Source organism: Podarcis gaigeae, assembly GCF_964106915.1.
Source record: "Podarcis gaigeae genome assembly, chromosome: 2".
Classification (NCBI taxonomy): domain Eukaryota; kingdom Metazoa; phylum Chordata; class Lepidosauria; order Squamata; family Lacertidae; genus Podarcis; species Podarcis gaigeae.
The window spans coordinates 42,600,122-42,615,632 of record NC_139679.1 but is presented as its reverse complement, the minus strand read 5'-3'; the positions used below and the strand labels follow the sequence as shown (position 1 = coordinate 42,615,632).

Here is a 15,511-nt window from a genome sequence, read left to right as displayed (position 1 = left end):
TTGAGGTTCAGTGGGAAGAAGTAGTTAAGAGCTTGCTAATACCATATTGACAGGATGGAGGCATGGTTGGAGTAACGCCTCACGCATCATCACCATTCTTCTTACAGTTTCCAGGAGGCCCGTGACGAGCTGGCAGAATTTCAGGAGGGCAGCAGAGAACTGGAAGCAGAGTTGGAGGCTCAGCTGGTACAGGCTGAACAGAGGAACCGGGACTTGCAAGCAGACAACCAAAGATTAAAGCAAGAAGTGGAAACTTTAAAGGTACGACTGCATCTGTTAGCAGTGTTGGTGGAGGCAAATCTGGAATAGGAAATTATTGTTGCATTTATAGCTCACTTCATTATCAAGACATTGCTCTAAAGCTACACTTAGGTTTCAAGGCCAGTTAATTGTGGCCTATCCTTTCTCTTATTTTTATAGTCTCTTAGCCCACCAGATTTTCAAAAGTCACTGGAAAGTGAGCAGCCTAACAAGCCTTGGAGCTTAAAACTAGTGCTCAATGTCTATTAAAGGGCTTTTAAGAGTGAACATTGGTGTATTCTAATGCCTTTTACACGTGAAAGGACTGCTTGGCGCTATGAGTACACTATGGGAAGAGAAGATGTTTTGGCAGAATCCTATCTGAAAGGTGTATGCATTGCTGTTGGCAGCACTCTGGTTGCAAGGCTATAAGAGTTTAGTTGCAGTTCAAAGACACAGTGAACTGCCATACTGCCCTGACATGCTTCTGGAGAATTGCATTCTCTCCCATAAACCTAAAGATACTGTAACTTGGATCTTCTGTACTAAGAGTACTTGGTTACTTACAACCATCCAGTATAATGAAAAAACATGCTTGCTTTATGGTCTTAGATGAGGGCTTGAGCATACTGTAGCCACCACACCCCTTAAGACAAGCTGTCCCTATCAATATGAGTCTCTTACCTGAGGGGCTCTTTAGTAGCTACACATATCATATGTGAATTTGCTTTTCAGAAATGTGGTAGGCATTGAGGAGAAAAAGAGAAGAAAATTGGTCAAGTCCTGCTGGGTGTGACTTGGTCTGCTTATATAGTCTAGGTAGTCTGTAAATGTATCTGCAAATATGAATGTGAGTTTGAGGAAGTAGCACAGGGGATAGCAGGAATGCTTCTAAATCACTTTGTTAATTTCAAAGCAGCAGAATACTTAATACTCTTGTGCTTTCAGGAGAAGCTTGAGCACCAGTATTCACAAAGCTACAAGCAAGTGTCTTTGTTGGAGGATGACTTGAGTCAGACCCGGGCAATTAAAGACCAGCTGCATAAATATGTGAGAGAGCTAGAGCAATCCAATGATGACCTTGAGCGTGCTAAGAGGTAAGGGTCATGGTGTTGGGTGGTAGTCTGTTCCCTTCCTGAGACAGATCCTTCCTTATATTGCCTTGCTGCTCAGGTTTTTGTTTCAGTAGCTTCCAAAGAACCTTGTATGCTATAAATAGTGAATTGATACTGATGCAGTTGTGTAACTAAAACATCTACAGTGCTTATCATATGTCCAAAACCTCTTTCATGTGGTAGCCTCTTGGGTTAGCAAAAAATATGATTGAATTTTGAAGCATTAATGTAAAACACGCAATGACTATAATTTCCATTTATACAACAAATTGTTTTGCACTGTCCCCATAAAAATATATATGTATGTGTGTAGTGTATGTGCCTGGTTGGACTGATTCTCTCCAGAATGATAAATTAGCATTCAGAATGTGCTGTGAGGAAAGTGGTCAATGATTTCTGCTACATCTACAGCCCACAGCATCAGGTTGGCACCAAGTGTGCCAAAAAAATTATTTTATTTTATTTATAGTTAAGTATATATATCACGAATAGGAGCCGCAAACACCTTTAAAATGAAATGCTGCTCTCAGGGATTTAGGGCATCCTTGCAAATAAATTCAGAAAGTTACCGACCACAACCTAACCATGACTTATAATACGATAGTTTTAGAAGTGACTGTTGAATGTGCACTGAAGAGCTGTATCCTCTGTTTTTCTCTGTGTGTCTCTAGGGCCACAATTGTTTCCTTGGAAGACTTTGAACAAAGACTGAATCAGGCCATTGAGAGAAATGCCTTTTTGGAAAGCGAGTTAGATGACAAGGAATCTCTGCTAGTTTCTGTACAAAGGCTGAAGGATGAAGCAAGAGGTATTGCTAAATTAATGCTTAGTTAATGAAGATGGAATCTGGTTGTGAAGGAATAAATAGGAACTTTTAGAATGAACCGTGGGTACAAATGTAAGCCAAATCGTAATATATTGTCATTTCGTGAAGTTTAGCTGGTGATATATTAGGATGTTGGAAAGCAGGTATTGCCTAGCCATAGGTTCATAGAAACAGTAAAAGGGCTTTGAACTACTACTGGTTTCCAAGCACCAACAGCCAGGTGGGTGCCTGGAAAGTGCACACAAGGTATTTTGAGAGATGGGTGGGGTTGCCTACCTATCAATCATGTGATGTCATAATGATGTCATGTCATATTTGGCTTACAAGGCTGATCCTGATAAGGATTTGACCTGCGGAGGCAAATAGGTTTCCCAGCCATGCTTTATGTAGTGGCTATCATGTTTCAGAACATGAATCAACGATCTATTGGACATCAGCAGACCAGATTTGATGAGGAAATACATATTAAGTAGCTTTGAAACCCATCTGTACTTATGTAATCTCCTTTGGAAATCCCTGACTTATGGAACATTTCTCGGAATAGGCCTCAGCAGTACATAGATGAAGGCATGTCTGGCACCTTCAACATTCTTTCTGCGGCACCCCTGTGAGGCTCAGGAGCCCAGTTATGTCACCCCTTGCCTGCAGAGCTGGCAGCCACTCACCGTTTTTCAAACACGCTCCCTTGTAGAGTGTTCCCTTAGCCTCCTCTCCTTGGGAGTCGTTTGGGCAGCCGCTGCTGCTGCCCCTGGTCTCTTGAGTTGCTCTCCTTCCACAAAGAGAGGTGCCTTTTCACACTGCCCCACAAGGTCCTGGGACTTGTCTGTCCATTCCCAACATCAAGGGCTGGTGGACTGGCTGACAGGGCTCCTTTGCCTGCTTGCTTGGTTGATTTGAGGCAGCCTCAGCTCCTGGCAACCAGTACCCGGCAAGACACTAAGAAGACCTTGCTGTGCCATTCTGCACAGACCTCTTGTCTCTCCCTGTTGTAGTGTGCTGCCTGCACTTATAATTTGGTAAAATAAAATAGGAGTGTGTATATTTTATAGACTTGGGTTCTTTTGACGTTTCAACAAAAAGTGTATTTTCCACAATGGAAGTGTGAGGTGCTATTCAAAATATGAATATGCTGTGTCAGCCAAGCAGATGCTTGATAGCTAAGGAGTACATTCATAAAAGCTAGTGGGAGGAGGGAGGTGAATTTACCTGATGGGCAGTTTGCCTTTGCTTAAGGGTTATTAGTAATGCTACTTCTGTGTAACTTGCATTGATAGACAATGGAAATTGTTCATTATTGACTTCAAGCTTTAGTTCAAAGGAAGTCTTGTCCAAGTTAGGCTTTGAGATCAAGTCATTCAGCTCCAGCCAACGTTCTGTTTGTGTCTCATTCGGTCTTCACAACCTACTCAGAGATGGTAGCAATCCCCAGAGAAATGAGTACAGCAGAAGTTGGAGGGTAAGGTGGATGTGTTCTCTGTATTATGGGACACATCTGCAGTATATTCTTTTTCAAACTTACAGATTTAAGACAAGAATTAGCAGTACGGGAAAGGCAACAGGAAGTGACCAGGAAGTCAGCTCCTAGTTCCCCAACCTTGGACTGTGAGAAGATGGATTCAGCTGTCCAAGCATCACTCTCACTGCCAGCAACACCTGTTGGGAAAAGCTGTGAGAACAGCTTTCCCTCTCCAAAAGGTAGAACACAATACACATGTTATGCTTTGAATGTTCTACTGTTACATTGTGTGTGAATGTAGAACTTGCACAGTTCTTGCACAGCTGTAGTAATGTAGAAATAGTGGGCCAGTTTCAGAGTAGAAATTAAAGAACAAATTGAGCCATATAAAGCAACAAAGATTTATTTGTGTATTAATTAAGACTTAATTTTTTTCCACCTGGCCTGTGAGGGTATGACCCTGACTGACTCCAGCTACAAAAGCTGAGGCTGCTGAAAGAATCTTGAGCGGGCTTTTTGTGGTGTGTATGTGTTGCTGCTGTTGCTGGGGGTTTTTTTTGTATCTTATTTATGTGGAAATCATTCAGGTTGGTTGTATACTTTTTGATGTTTTGTTTCTTTTTTAGGACTACTTTTGTTACATTTTTATAAGCTGCCTTCAGCATGTTTTTAACTTTGTAAAGGTGGCATACCAATAAAATGGTTGATTATTTTTCCATTGCTTCTTGTTTTCGTTATAAAGTCTTATCCCATATAATGGCAATGTAGATATTTGAAGATTGTGAGATAAGGTTTTAGGGAACTCACTGAGATAGTTGGTCTTCATAAATACGTGTAGTGGTGATATTTTCCCAGAGAGCAACTGTTCTTGGGGCCAGGGACATGAGTAGGCATGCTCTTCATTTTCCTTTTTTGTTCATATGTACATCCATGTGACTAGTCTGTTGTCTTTTCCCATCTGCAGCTCTTCCCAATGGTTTTGGTACCAGTCCCCTTACTCCCTCTGCCAGAATATCTGCGCTCAATATTGTAGGCGATCTCCTAAGGAAAGTTGGGGTAAGAGCCTTTCTTTACTATGCATGACTTATTTATTCTCTCTTTCAGAGTTCCAGGCTATGTTTAAAGCAGTGTTTCCCAACCTTTTTTGGGCAAAGGCACACTTGTTTCATGAAAAAAATCTCGAGGCACACCACCATTAGAAAATGTTTAAAAAATTAACTCTGTGCCTATATTGACTATATATAAAGTAACTCTCTTTAATAGGCATCAAATAAACACAAAGAAAGTACCGGTATTTTATAATTACTTTATTATGAAATAGTAAGTACCGTATTTTTAGGACGCTCCGTCCCATAGGACGCACCTACTTTTTTGGGGGGGGGGGAAATAAAGGAAAAAATTTTTTCCTTTATTTCCCCCCCCCAAAAAAACCAGGTCGGGGAACAGTGGGATGGCGGTGCTCCGCCTCCCCGCTGTCCCCCGAGCTTGTGGGGCTGGCCCATGTCTGCCTGGCGCGAGGGGCGCTCTGCTTCAGGGCGCCCCGCGCATCGGGCGGCAGGCTACAGTCCGCAGCATGGGGAACCCTCTGTTTCAGGGCGCCCCACGCACCCCCACGGGTGCGCAAGGCTTGCCAACACGAGCGCGGAGCACGGGGCGTCCTCTGAAGGGCGCCCCGTGCTCTGCGCCGCCCGCAAGCCTTGCGCTCCTGGGGGGAGATCCCCCGGGTGCGCAAGGCTGGCCAACACCAGCGCGGAGCACGGGGCGTCCTCCGAAGGAACGCCGCCATCCCGCTGTCCCCCGACTTGGTTAGAAGGCTGGGGGGGGGGAGAAGCCTGCTTTTCCCCGTCGCCAGCCCCGCAAACTCGGGCGACAGCGGGAGAGGCGTAGCGCGCCCTTCCCGCTGTCCCCCGACTTGGCTAGAAGGCTGGCGGGGGGAGAAGCCTGCTCCTCCCCGTCGCCAGCCCCGCAAACTCGGGAGACAGCGGGAGAGGCGTAGCGCGCCCACCCGCTGTCTCCCGACATGGTTTGGAGGCTGGCGGAGGGCTTCCTCCTCCCCCAGCCCCGCAAGCTCCCAGAGCTCTGGGTCCCGTTCTGGGGGAGGGGGAAGCTCGGGCTTTCCCCGCCCCAGCCCCGCGTCTCCAGCCGGAGACGGTCGCGCTTTAGCCCCATGCGTGCTCTCCCAGCTGGAGAGGTGACGCGCGCCTATGGAGGCTCCTGCCATAGGCGCGCGTCACCTCTCCAGCCGGGAGAGGGTCGCGGGGGGCTGCTTTAGCCCCGTGCGTGCTCTCCCAGCTGGAGAGGTGACGCGCGCCTATGGAGGCTCCTGCCATAGGCGCGCGTCACCTCTCCAGCGGGGAGAGGGTCGCGGGGGGCTGCTTTAGCCCCGTGCGTGCTCTCCCAGCTGGAGAGGTGACGCGCGCCTATGGAGGCTCCTGCCATAGGCGCGCGTCACCTCTCCAGCGGGGAGAGGGTCGCGGGGGGCTGCTTTAGCCCCGTGCGTGCTCTCCCAGCTGGAGAGGTGACGCGCGCCTATGGAGGCTCCTGCCATAGGCGCGCGTCACCTCTCCAGCGGGGAGAGGGTCGCGGGGGGCTGCTTTAGCCCCGTGCGTGCTCTCCCAGCTGGAGAGGTGACGCGCGCCTATGGAGGCTCCTGCCATAAGCGCGTGTCACCTCTCCAGCTGGGAGAGGGTCGCGGGGGGCTGCTTTAGCCCCGTGCGTGCTAAAGCAGCCCCCCGCGACCCTCTCCCTGCTGGAGAGGTGACGCGCGCCTATGGCAGGAGCCTCCATAGGCGCGCGTCACCTCTCCAGCTGGGAGAGCAGGCACGGGGCTAAAGCAGCCCGACTCGCCCGCCTCCCTCCCACGGCACACCCGGCAACTTCTTGCGGCACACTAGTGTGCCGCGGAACACCGGTTGGGAAACACTGGTTTAAAGCAGCCTAGGACTTTTCATTGATACTGTTGCATACTGATTCTGTCACACTCTTTGTTATGTTATGTAAACAAGGATGCTAAGTGAAACAAATGTATTGTTAATAGCATTGTGAATGGATGTATCTGCTTCAAGATGTTTGAGCCAACTCTCTCTCTCTCTCTCTCTCTCTCTCTCTCTCTCTCTGTGTGTGTGTGTGTGTGAGAGAGAGAGAGAGAGAGAGAGAGAGAGAGTTGGAATTAGTTCTCTGAAGAATTCTGGCCTGTCCTGCATTTTGGGAATCCATGTTCTATTCAAGAGCAGACTTTTCAAATCAGCTTCTCTTACTAAGAATGTGACATAAGTGGAATCAGAAGATTGACTGACTGCTCTGAGTCATTGCTCCATCTTATATTTTGTTGAATCTGCTGATGTTGATTCTATTTCTCCTATTCCCTCATTAAGGCAAATTACTTTAAATAAAAAGCTCTGTTATCTACTTCTTTCTCAGGCCTTGGAATCGAAATTAGCTGCTTGTAGAAACTTTGCGAAGGACCAGGCATCGCGGAAATCTTACATTTCAGGGAACATAAACAGCAGCATGATAAACAGCAATGGCATGAAGTTCTGTCATTCAGGACACACGACATTCTATGACAAAGCGTAAGTTCTCGTTGTGCTCAATCTTTCAGGGATGTAGTTTGTATGCTAATAGACAAAAGCTTCCAACCTTTGGCCTATGGACATATTTCCTGTGGTTATAGGGTGCAACTTAAGGAAGCCCATCATCTACAGGCCTCTTGTTAAGCCAGAGAACAGGATACCTTGACCCTCTGTGGATGCGAATCTGAGCTTTCATGTTCTCCAATTTGGCACCTAAGCTGTAGCGCTAGGAAGCTGGCTTGTCAACCTTCAAGAAATTGTAGTGGGCCCTTTAGAGTGTTCTGTACAGTTGGGGAAAGGTGTTAATAGCAAATAGTGGAACATCACTCAAAATAAGCAAGGCATCATGAGGTCAGATTTGTTTGGCTTACTGTGACATTCATGCTTTGGTTTCTTCCCAAGAGTTAAGTGAAGCTTGTTAAGTAAGAAACAACCTAGCCTTCACATGCCATCAGTGAAACTCAGGAGTATTCCATCATGGCTACCACGTATGTCTAACAGAATGTTGGTTAGTAATGGTGGTGAGCTGAACTCCCTGCCTCATATTTGTTGGACCATTTGTCCCCTTGGGAAAATGAATATGTTTTCCATTAGATTTCAAGATTGACAGAAGAAAAATTTGTGGGTAGTGGTGGGCTTGGATTCACTTTACTTCTTAGAATGAGGAGGCAGAGGGTTTAAGGTCAACAGGACCTTTTTTCCTGAGTGTTAACTGTCATGCCGTTGTGTATGTGCTGATTTAGACCATGAAGGGGAAGGGTTGGGTTAACTCACCCATTCCTGATCCAAATTTTTATTTTTTAAACTATACGGCAGTGGTGGGAAATAGAATTTAGTTGGTAAGCCAGATCCTTAGCTCCCCCATCCGCAGTGGGGTGAGCTCCCGTTGCTCGGTCCCTGCTTCTGCCAACCTAGCAGTTCAAAAGCACGTCAAAGTGCAAGTAGATAAATAGGTACCGCTCCCGCGGGAAGGTAAATGGCATTTCCGTGCGCTGCTCTGGTTCGCCAGAAGCGGCTTAGTCATGCTGGCCACATGACCTGGAAGCTGTACGCCGGCTCCCTCGGCCAATAAAGCGAGATGAGCGCCGCAACCCCAGAGTCGGTCACGACTGGACCTAATGGCCAGGGGTCCCTTTCCCTATGATGGCAGGTGGGCATAGCTTAGGAGAAATGGCCTCACAGGCCATATTAAGGACTCCTGGCAGAACAAATTAGCCTGTGGGCTGGAGTTTTCTCAACCACTGCCATAGAGAATGTGAAGGAGTTTCTCTTCCTCTGTCATATCAAGTACAGGAAGACAAACTTGAGAATGCTTGAAATGATAATTTCATTATAGAACGCAAGGTAAGCCCCTTCCACTCTTTCCCCTGAGAGAACTTTCTCAGAAATTTCTTCTGCTCTTTCCCAATTTGGCGCAAAAATTATTCTAGCCTTTTATGCCCCTCCCCTGCAAATGGGCAAAAAGAGCTGTGCCAAAAATATCGGTCCAGCTCTAGTTAAGAGCTGTTTGTTTGAAAAGCTTCAGGAGCTATGCTGCCTTGAGCATTTGTGAGGTTTTAAATAGTGTATGGTCAACCATGTTCCTACTCTTTTTGCAGAGATTTGGAGCCACTGCAAAGAAAGCCCTGCCCTATGCCACCTTCCCCCATACTTTGGCTTGTGGAGGATCAGGGTCATCCTTAAATTATCCTGCACAGAAATTGTTTAGGTGAAATAAACAGGGAGTTAGGCAATGAAGTTGTTGCAAAACTGAAGTGTTATGTTCCATTCAGCCTGCACCAGTTGCAATCTTAACAGCTGCATTTCTAGTACCTTTTTCAAAGGCAGACCCTGACAGACCTCAAGACAGCAGTCTAACCTAGATGTGACTAAGTGTGATTAGGACAAAGTGTGGTACATCTTTCATGTGCAAAACTAAATCCACATAAGCAGCTGAGTCCTTCAGATGTTTGGGAGGGGAAATGAAAGTAGAAGCTCTGCTGGCTGCCTTTGTGCCTGGCTTAATGATGTTTTCTGTATAGCTTACAGACCAAGCTGCATCTTTGCCATTTGCACAAAGGTGGGATAGGAAATTGCTTGTGGATACACTTAGTCTCAATGTGAATTGGGTGTGCCTTCAATGTGTGATTTGCTTCTCATGGTCATGAATCCAGAGGCAAGCCTCTTAAAACCCACACTTGCTATCTTGAGCCATACTGTGAACAGTAAGCAGATTGTAAGGTAGGAAAGGGTCACTCCATGCTGGGCTGGTTTGTGTAATGTAACATGCAGTTGACCCGCTGGAAGTATTCATGGTTTGTGTATATTTTGTGTTATCCCTCTATTGCTGCATCAGTCATCGTCTTGTGTCTCTTTTCAGGTCCTTTGTGCTTTTTATCTGCTTAAGCTCATCTTATATTGGCTTAGTTTTTGTTGCCCTCTCCTCTTTTTGCTTTCTGCTCATCTTTTTAGAACACCCTGGCTTTCCTCTTACAAGTCTCTCTCCAAAATTCTCTTCAGGTTTTCCCAAGTCTCATTCTGCACTTTTGCAGAAATAATTTCTTTCTGTTAGGTCCCTTTTTTTTTTTTTTTTTTGGCCAGTCCCATACCTAACCTTGCACTATGCCATATTCCATTCAGTGCAGAACTCCCTGTTGTTTATAGTAACTAGTACAGACCTGAAACAACAGAATTGGTAAACAGTACTGTTAGGCAGCTGCAGTCCTACTTTTGGGCAGTAGTTAGGGGATTCTCGCAGCTTGTCTCTTGAAGAATATGTCTAACAGAGATCTGGTGATCCTGACTTCAAGGTAGTGCTGTGGAACAAATAACAACAACAAGTTATATCTCATGAAGCAGATACACAGGGTTTTCTTGAGCAGCAAGCAGGGAGGTATTCAAGTTGTTCAGGAGCGTGCAGAGAAGAGTCAAAGGCCACTCTTCTTTTCTCAGTCCCTTCTGCTTTTTGCCCCGATGTTGACACTCTGTGGCCTTGCATCCTGTCCCTCTTCCTTTGCTGCTTCTCCTTGTCTCTCCCCCACCCTCTCTTTCAGTCCACCTGCGATTTATTTTATTTTTTGCATATTTTTAAGCCCTTCTGAGTAATTGTGAATTGGCTACCATCTTATTGCCATGCTGGCTAGGGCATGGAAAGTGTGCTTAGGCATGCTCTTTTTTCTCCTTCTCCCCTGTTTGTTTGTTTCTTTCTCTCTCTCTCTCTCTTTCTCTAGCCCCTGTAGTCTTCTCCCTGCCCCCAATTGTCGCTGGATCCTGAAACAGCCACGCATGTTTATGGACCCAACCCAATCTGCTGCTGCTGCTGCCTTATGAATGGCCTATGGTTGGGTGGTGGGACTGATTGAGGTAACTCACACATTGCTCTATTGCTGGCTTTGCCGCTGTTCTGCTAGTAGCAATTGTTTACACTGTTGACTCTCTATGGTGCATTGAAATTGAGTGGATATTAAATTGGGGTGTGGTGGGTACTGTCCTACCTAGTGACATGCAGGAACAACTTGTTAAGGGCTGCTTATATGGAAAGTTAACTAAGTCATTTGTTGAAACTTGAAGCCAAGTGAGCTTAAGTGAAGTTGGAAATTGTGACTGAACCAGAGAATAAACCAGTTGTTCATGTCCTTGTAATGCTGAAAATTGGTGGTGGCTGATAAGTGGCTGAGATTGCTTCATGCAAACTCGTCTTTTGAGCTTGTTAGACTAGGGATGAGGAACCATAGGCCTGTGGGGTATATGTCATCCCTAAGACCTCCCCATCTGGCCTACAATGTTCCCTTCCTTGCTACAATTAAATATGAAAAAAGGCTATTCCCAGAGCATTTCAGTTTGTCACAGCTAGGAAGGAAAGTGTTAATACTCCCTTTGCACCAAAACATCCTGTGCTCTGCAATTAAACTTGATAAATAGCCTTCTGTTGCCCACAGTAGAAGGTTTTTCTCAAGCCTAATTGTTGTGATGGTCTGTCACAGCCCATTTGCAATCTCCAGAAAATCCATCCCTCCTCCAGGAGTTGGGCTTCAAAAACCCCAAAATACTGTTTTCAAGCCAAGTTGGCTGAGGGAGTGAATGCATGTGATATGAAGGCAGGTGTGTATATGCAGTCCTTGGAGGGTTTATATCTCATCCTGCTTTAGATCTCATTGCCAAGAGTACAATTGCTTGCGTTGTAGTAGCACACGTTTCTATTGCAGAATGAGAGCACCATCAGCAGAGCACGCTTTAGATCCCAGCCCAAGCCAGAATTCCATGCTGGTGTCTTTGTACCTTATGTTAGCATTAATGTACAGCGATATCAAATTCTAAACCCAGCTGTATTGACGTTGTACAAGCTCGTACTAAAAATGGTCTCTGGTAGGCCATCAAGGATCACTGACTATATTATTAGAAATATATACAATATACATGAATGCCAGTTGTGCAAGTAGAACCCCTAACAGCAAAGTGTTCCCAAAGCAAGGTAGACATGAGATGGTAAACTGGATTGATTTTAGGCAACTCTAATCTTGCTGTTTTAGTGCTATGCTTGGTGGAATTTGGAAAGCAATTCCCCACCTTTGGCTTTAATACTAGTTCCTAAATTGACTTCAAGAACCTCAATTTCATTAGTGATGCCTGGAAGTCTTTTGACATAACAGATGTTTTCAATATGAATTGTTTCCATCTCTCCTTTTTGGATAGGTCAGATTCCCTGCACATTTCATGGGTAATTGCAACTGTTTTGGTGTGATGCCTGATGCGTGGAGATGAGAGTGTGTGTCACCTATCAGGGATGTGTGGGGCTGAGATACTAATCTTGTGTCTGAATTGGTTTTTTATTGCCATGTAACTAGATTTATAGATTTTACGTAACAGGATGCTATACTTCTATTGAACTCTTGTCCTCTTCATGCATGCCATTTGAGTGGACAAATATATGCCAGATTTGAGGTGTGTGCCGTGTACAGAAATGAAACTTCTGGAAATTTGCAAACCATGGAAAAACAAACCCCTAGAAATTTTGAGACAAAATAATATATATACAAGTACTTATTCAACAGTTTCAAACTTGAATATAAAATGTATTGTGTAAAGTTAGTACTTTAGCAAACAGTAAAATTTAATGAAATTTTAAGAACAAATGCCTTAGTTGTATTTGAGCATCAATTACAAATAGGCCCAAGAATAGAGTTACTACCTGCTGAACCTTACATTACATAAAGATAACTTATTTTTGTAAAAATATGGGGGGGGGGGGGATGATCACATAAAGCAGGAACAATCAGTATTGTGATAAGCAAAATGAAACTTTTTAACAATTAGGCCTTGAAACAGTCCATAGCATTTATCCAGAAATGGGGGGAAAAACCAAATTAATAAAAAAAAATCAGGAGACACATGAGGGAATAGTGGATTGATACCACATATCACAAGCAAGATTCATATATATCTGCTTTATATTCAGATGGTGACCTTTTCATGCAGGGGTTCTGTACCCAGCCCCCATACGCGTCAGTGGAGTGCATATAAGCCTTCATCTGGTTCCAACAGGACCTGTGCGTCTGCAATCGTGCCAGTTGGACGTGCCTAAAATGGTTCCACCTATATAACAGGATTGAGTTCTTTAGTCATTAGCACACAGCAAGTGTGGAAGGCAAGGGTAAAAATGCCCTAAATAAGCCACATGAAACCCTAATTGAACACTAAAGCGCACCCTTGAAAATACCCACAATGAAATTTGTTTCTAATCATGATCATTTCTGAAAGATCAGTAGATTCCAATTTTCTGTTTCCTTCTCCATAATCCGTGAACTGAAGGTTTGCTGCTTGAAACAATATTTGCATGTTAGTTTGTTTCTTAATTCAGTGTGTACTTAATTTGCATCATTTTATTTCATGCTCAAATTTCAAGTGGAGGAATTTGGAGTAGGCATTAAGAATTGTGCATGTCTTCAAGAAGTACCTAACACTTTACATCAGAAATTAAGGAAGTAAGATAAAGATGAAACAATATTTTAAAGCCCTGTATTAAAAGGTGTCATTCACATTAGGTTGGCTCCAATGCAGTGGAATTCCACTCGCCCAACAAGATTTCACCTGTTCTTCCATTCTGCCCCTGCCACCAACAGACCTCCAAAATCTGCTCCAGAAGGTTTAGAGACCCTTCAGAGAAAATTCTGATTGTGTGGAAGTCTGTTGCAGATGAGGAGGGGGAAGTGAAGTCCCTTTGCTCAAATACAGAAAGCTGCCTAATCATTGGTCCCTGTAGCTCATTATTGTCTACACTGATATATTGGCTCTCTAGGGTTTCAGGCAGGGAGTTTCTCCCAGCTCTACCTAGAGATTAAGTCTGGGACCTTCATCAGGCAAAGCAGATGCTTGCCCTGTCCATAATTCCAAAAATGAAAATAGTTCATAAGTTTTAGATTTTCTTCCACAGCGTCATTTCTTTTGCATTGAAAAATGGAGGGGAAAGGCCTTGAAGGGAGAAGGGCATTCATAAGAAGGGGAGAGGAAGTCACTGCTGAATGTAGTCACTTCTGCTGTTTGAGTGAGAAGTATGCCACAGGCAAGAAGCTTTGCCTGCTCATATTGATGCGGCGTTTCTCCAGCTCAATCTGCTGTTGAATCAAGAAGGCAGAGGGAGGCTTTAATGGGCCTCCTGCCTCAGCCAGTTCTAATGAGATAAGTAGGCTAGAAATGGCTGACTGACAGTTCGCTAGGGCTTTATTGCATCAGAACTGCAGTTCAGTGAATGGCCTGGATTTGAACAGTCTTGTACCTCAGTTCTCAGCTGTTACCATGACATCCCTTGTGTGACTAGCCCCAGCACTTTGCGTGGTTTTTGTAGGAACAGGTTAGCCTATAATTGCCTTAAGCCATCTTCAGAATATCTGTGACCTAGAAATAGTTTTTCTTATCTGTAGGGCTCACACCACCATCATTTAGCTTGCCCTGGGAAGCCCTAGCAGTCCACTAGATGCCTGCTAATCAGTGAATTGTACAATTGACCACAACAATCTCTTTTCAGTGCTAAGTGAACTTCCATAGCTGTGATGCAGCTTCCAGCTGCAATCTATGTAGGAATTGTCTCTGTCCAGTATGGGACAAGCTATGTAGTGGGAGAAAGTTTGGACATATATATTGGGTTTCACTTCAGCATCATCACTGTGTACTTAATTTGTGCCCAAGCCCAGTACATTTAAAAACCTGAAATTGGAAATAAACATCAGTATATTCAAAGGGATGTGTACATATTTTGTGGGTAACACCACATTAGTGTATCTGGGAATACTAGTCAGCAAGTTCAGGTCTGTTTAGGAGTTGGACTCCTCATCAGTGAATGTTTGTATTCCAGAAGTGTTGTCCCCTGCCTGTAGGTTTGTGAGCCTAGAACTATGCATAACCATGACCTTGCTGGAACTTTCTGAATCCACCTTCTAGTACGCAATCTGGCATCACTCCAATTCTTGGCGATTGGATTGCAAATTTTGAAAACACAGGCAATTTGTGCAAAACCACTTGACCTGGATGGAACATATAATGGCTAGGTCATTCAACATGTTCTATCACCCTGTTTCAATGTCCAAAGTGATGGATCTGGCCATTCTCCCAGGACACTTTATTATTATTATTATTATTATTATTATTATTATTATTATTATTATTATTCATTAGCATCATAAACATCTTCTCTGTCTCTACCACACTAAAAGTAGCTAGGGGGTTGCATCCAATCATATTCTGCTAATAAATGGTTTCTTGATCCATCAGAGGCTTATATGAATTCCCCCTGCCCTCTGCAGTCCACTGTGTGCACACATTCCAGAGAGTTGGGGAGCCCTTGAAGTGTGTGTGGGGAGGGCCTTGGCAGGAGAAAAGGGGAATTTGCAAAAGAGGACTTCCATTCACTGAAACCTCTACTTGAAGGAAGAGCTTGCTGTGGGTGTAGGGCACAATTATATAGATTGAACCAATGGGAATTCCAATTCATTGGCAAAACTAACTAACTCTGAAACACTTCCTTCACTCTGCAACTTTTGAATAATTGAATTTGAGACCTATTTCTTAGCTATTGTAACACAGCCCACAGCAAAGATTTAACTAGCTCTGTGAGCCACCTAGTCCTCCTTTATGTAATTCATTTTTGCTTTTCTTCCGGGTTGCAGCAGCAGGAGAGTGTCCCACATTTGCATGCAGCCTAGCTCTGGGGACTTGTGGTAAATTATGAGTCCCCTTCTCTAGTTTTTCAAATGGAGATTAGGTCTAAGAGCAAGAGGTAGAAACAGGGGTTGGTTTGGTATTTGTGTGGCAGCCGGGAGCACCTCTACAT

At 44.5% G+C, this 15,511-nt stretch overlaps 1 protein-coding gene across 13 annotated transcripts in view; it reads left to right on the top strand.

Moving 5' to 3' along the window:
* Window positions 1-15,511, top strand: part of NDEL1 (nudE neurodevelopment protein 1 like 1) — a 47,476-nt gene that overhangs the window by 29,912 nt on the left and 2,053 nt on the right. For 5 of the 13 annotated variants that reach the window (XM_083725918.1, XM_083725921.1, XM_083725922.1 and 2 more), the window contains 6 exons: window positions 108-261; window positions 1,189-1,337; window positions 2,027-2,163; window positions 3,703-3,876; window positions 4,602-4,693; window positions 7,058-7,209. In XM_083725918.1, coding sequence (XP_083582044.1) covers window positions 108-261; window positions 1,189-1,337; window positions 2,027-2,163; window positions 3,703-3,876; window positions 4,602-4,693; window positions 7,058-7,209 — 858 coding nt within the window. Of the gene's footprint in view, window positions 1-107; window positions 262-1,188; window positions 1,338-2,026; window positions 2,164-3,702; window positions 3,877-4,601; window positions 4,694-7,057; window positions 8,085-8,335; window positions 10,552-11,880; window positions 11,906-15,511 lie in introns of all 13 variants that reach the window. The other 8 variants (XR_014560976.1, XR_014560977.1, XR_014560980.1 and 5 more) reach the window with 5 other exon arrangements.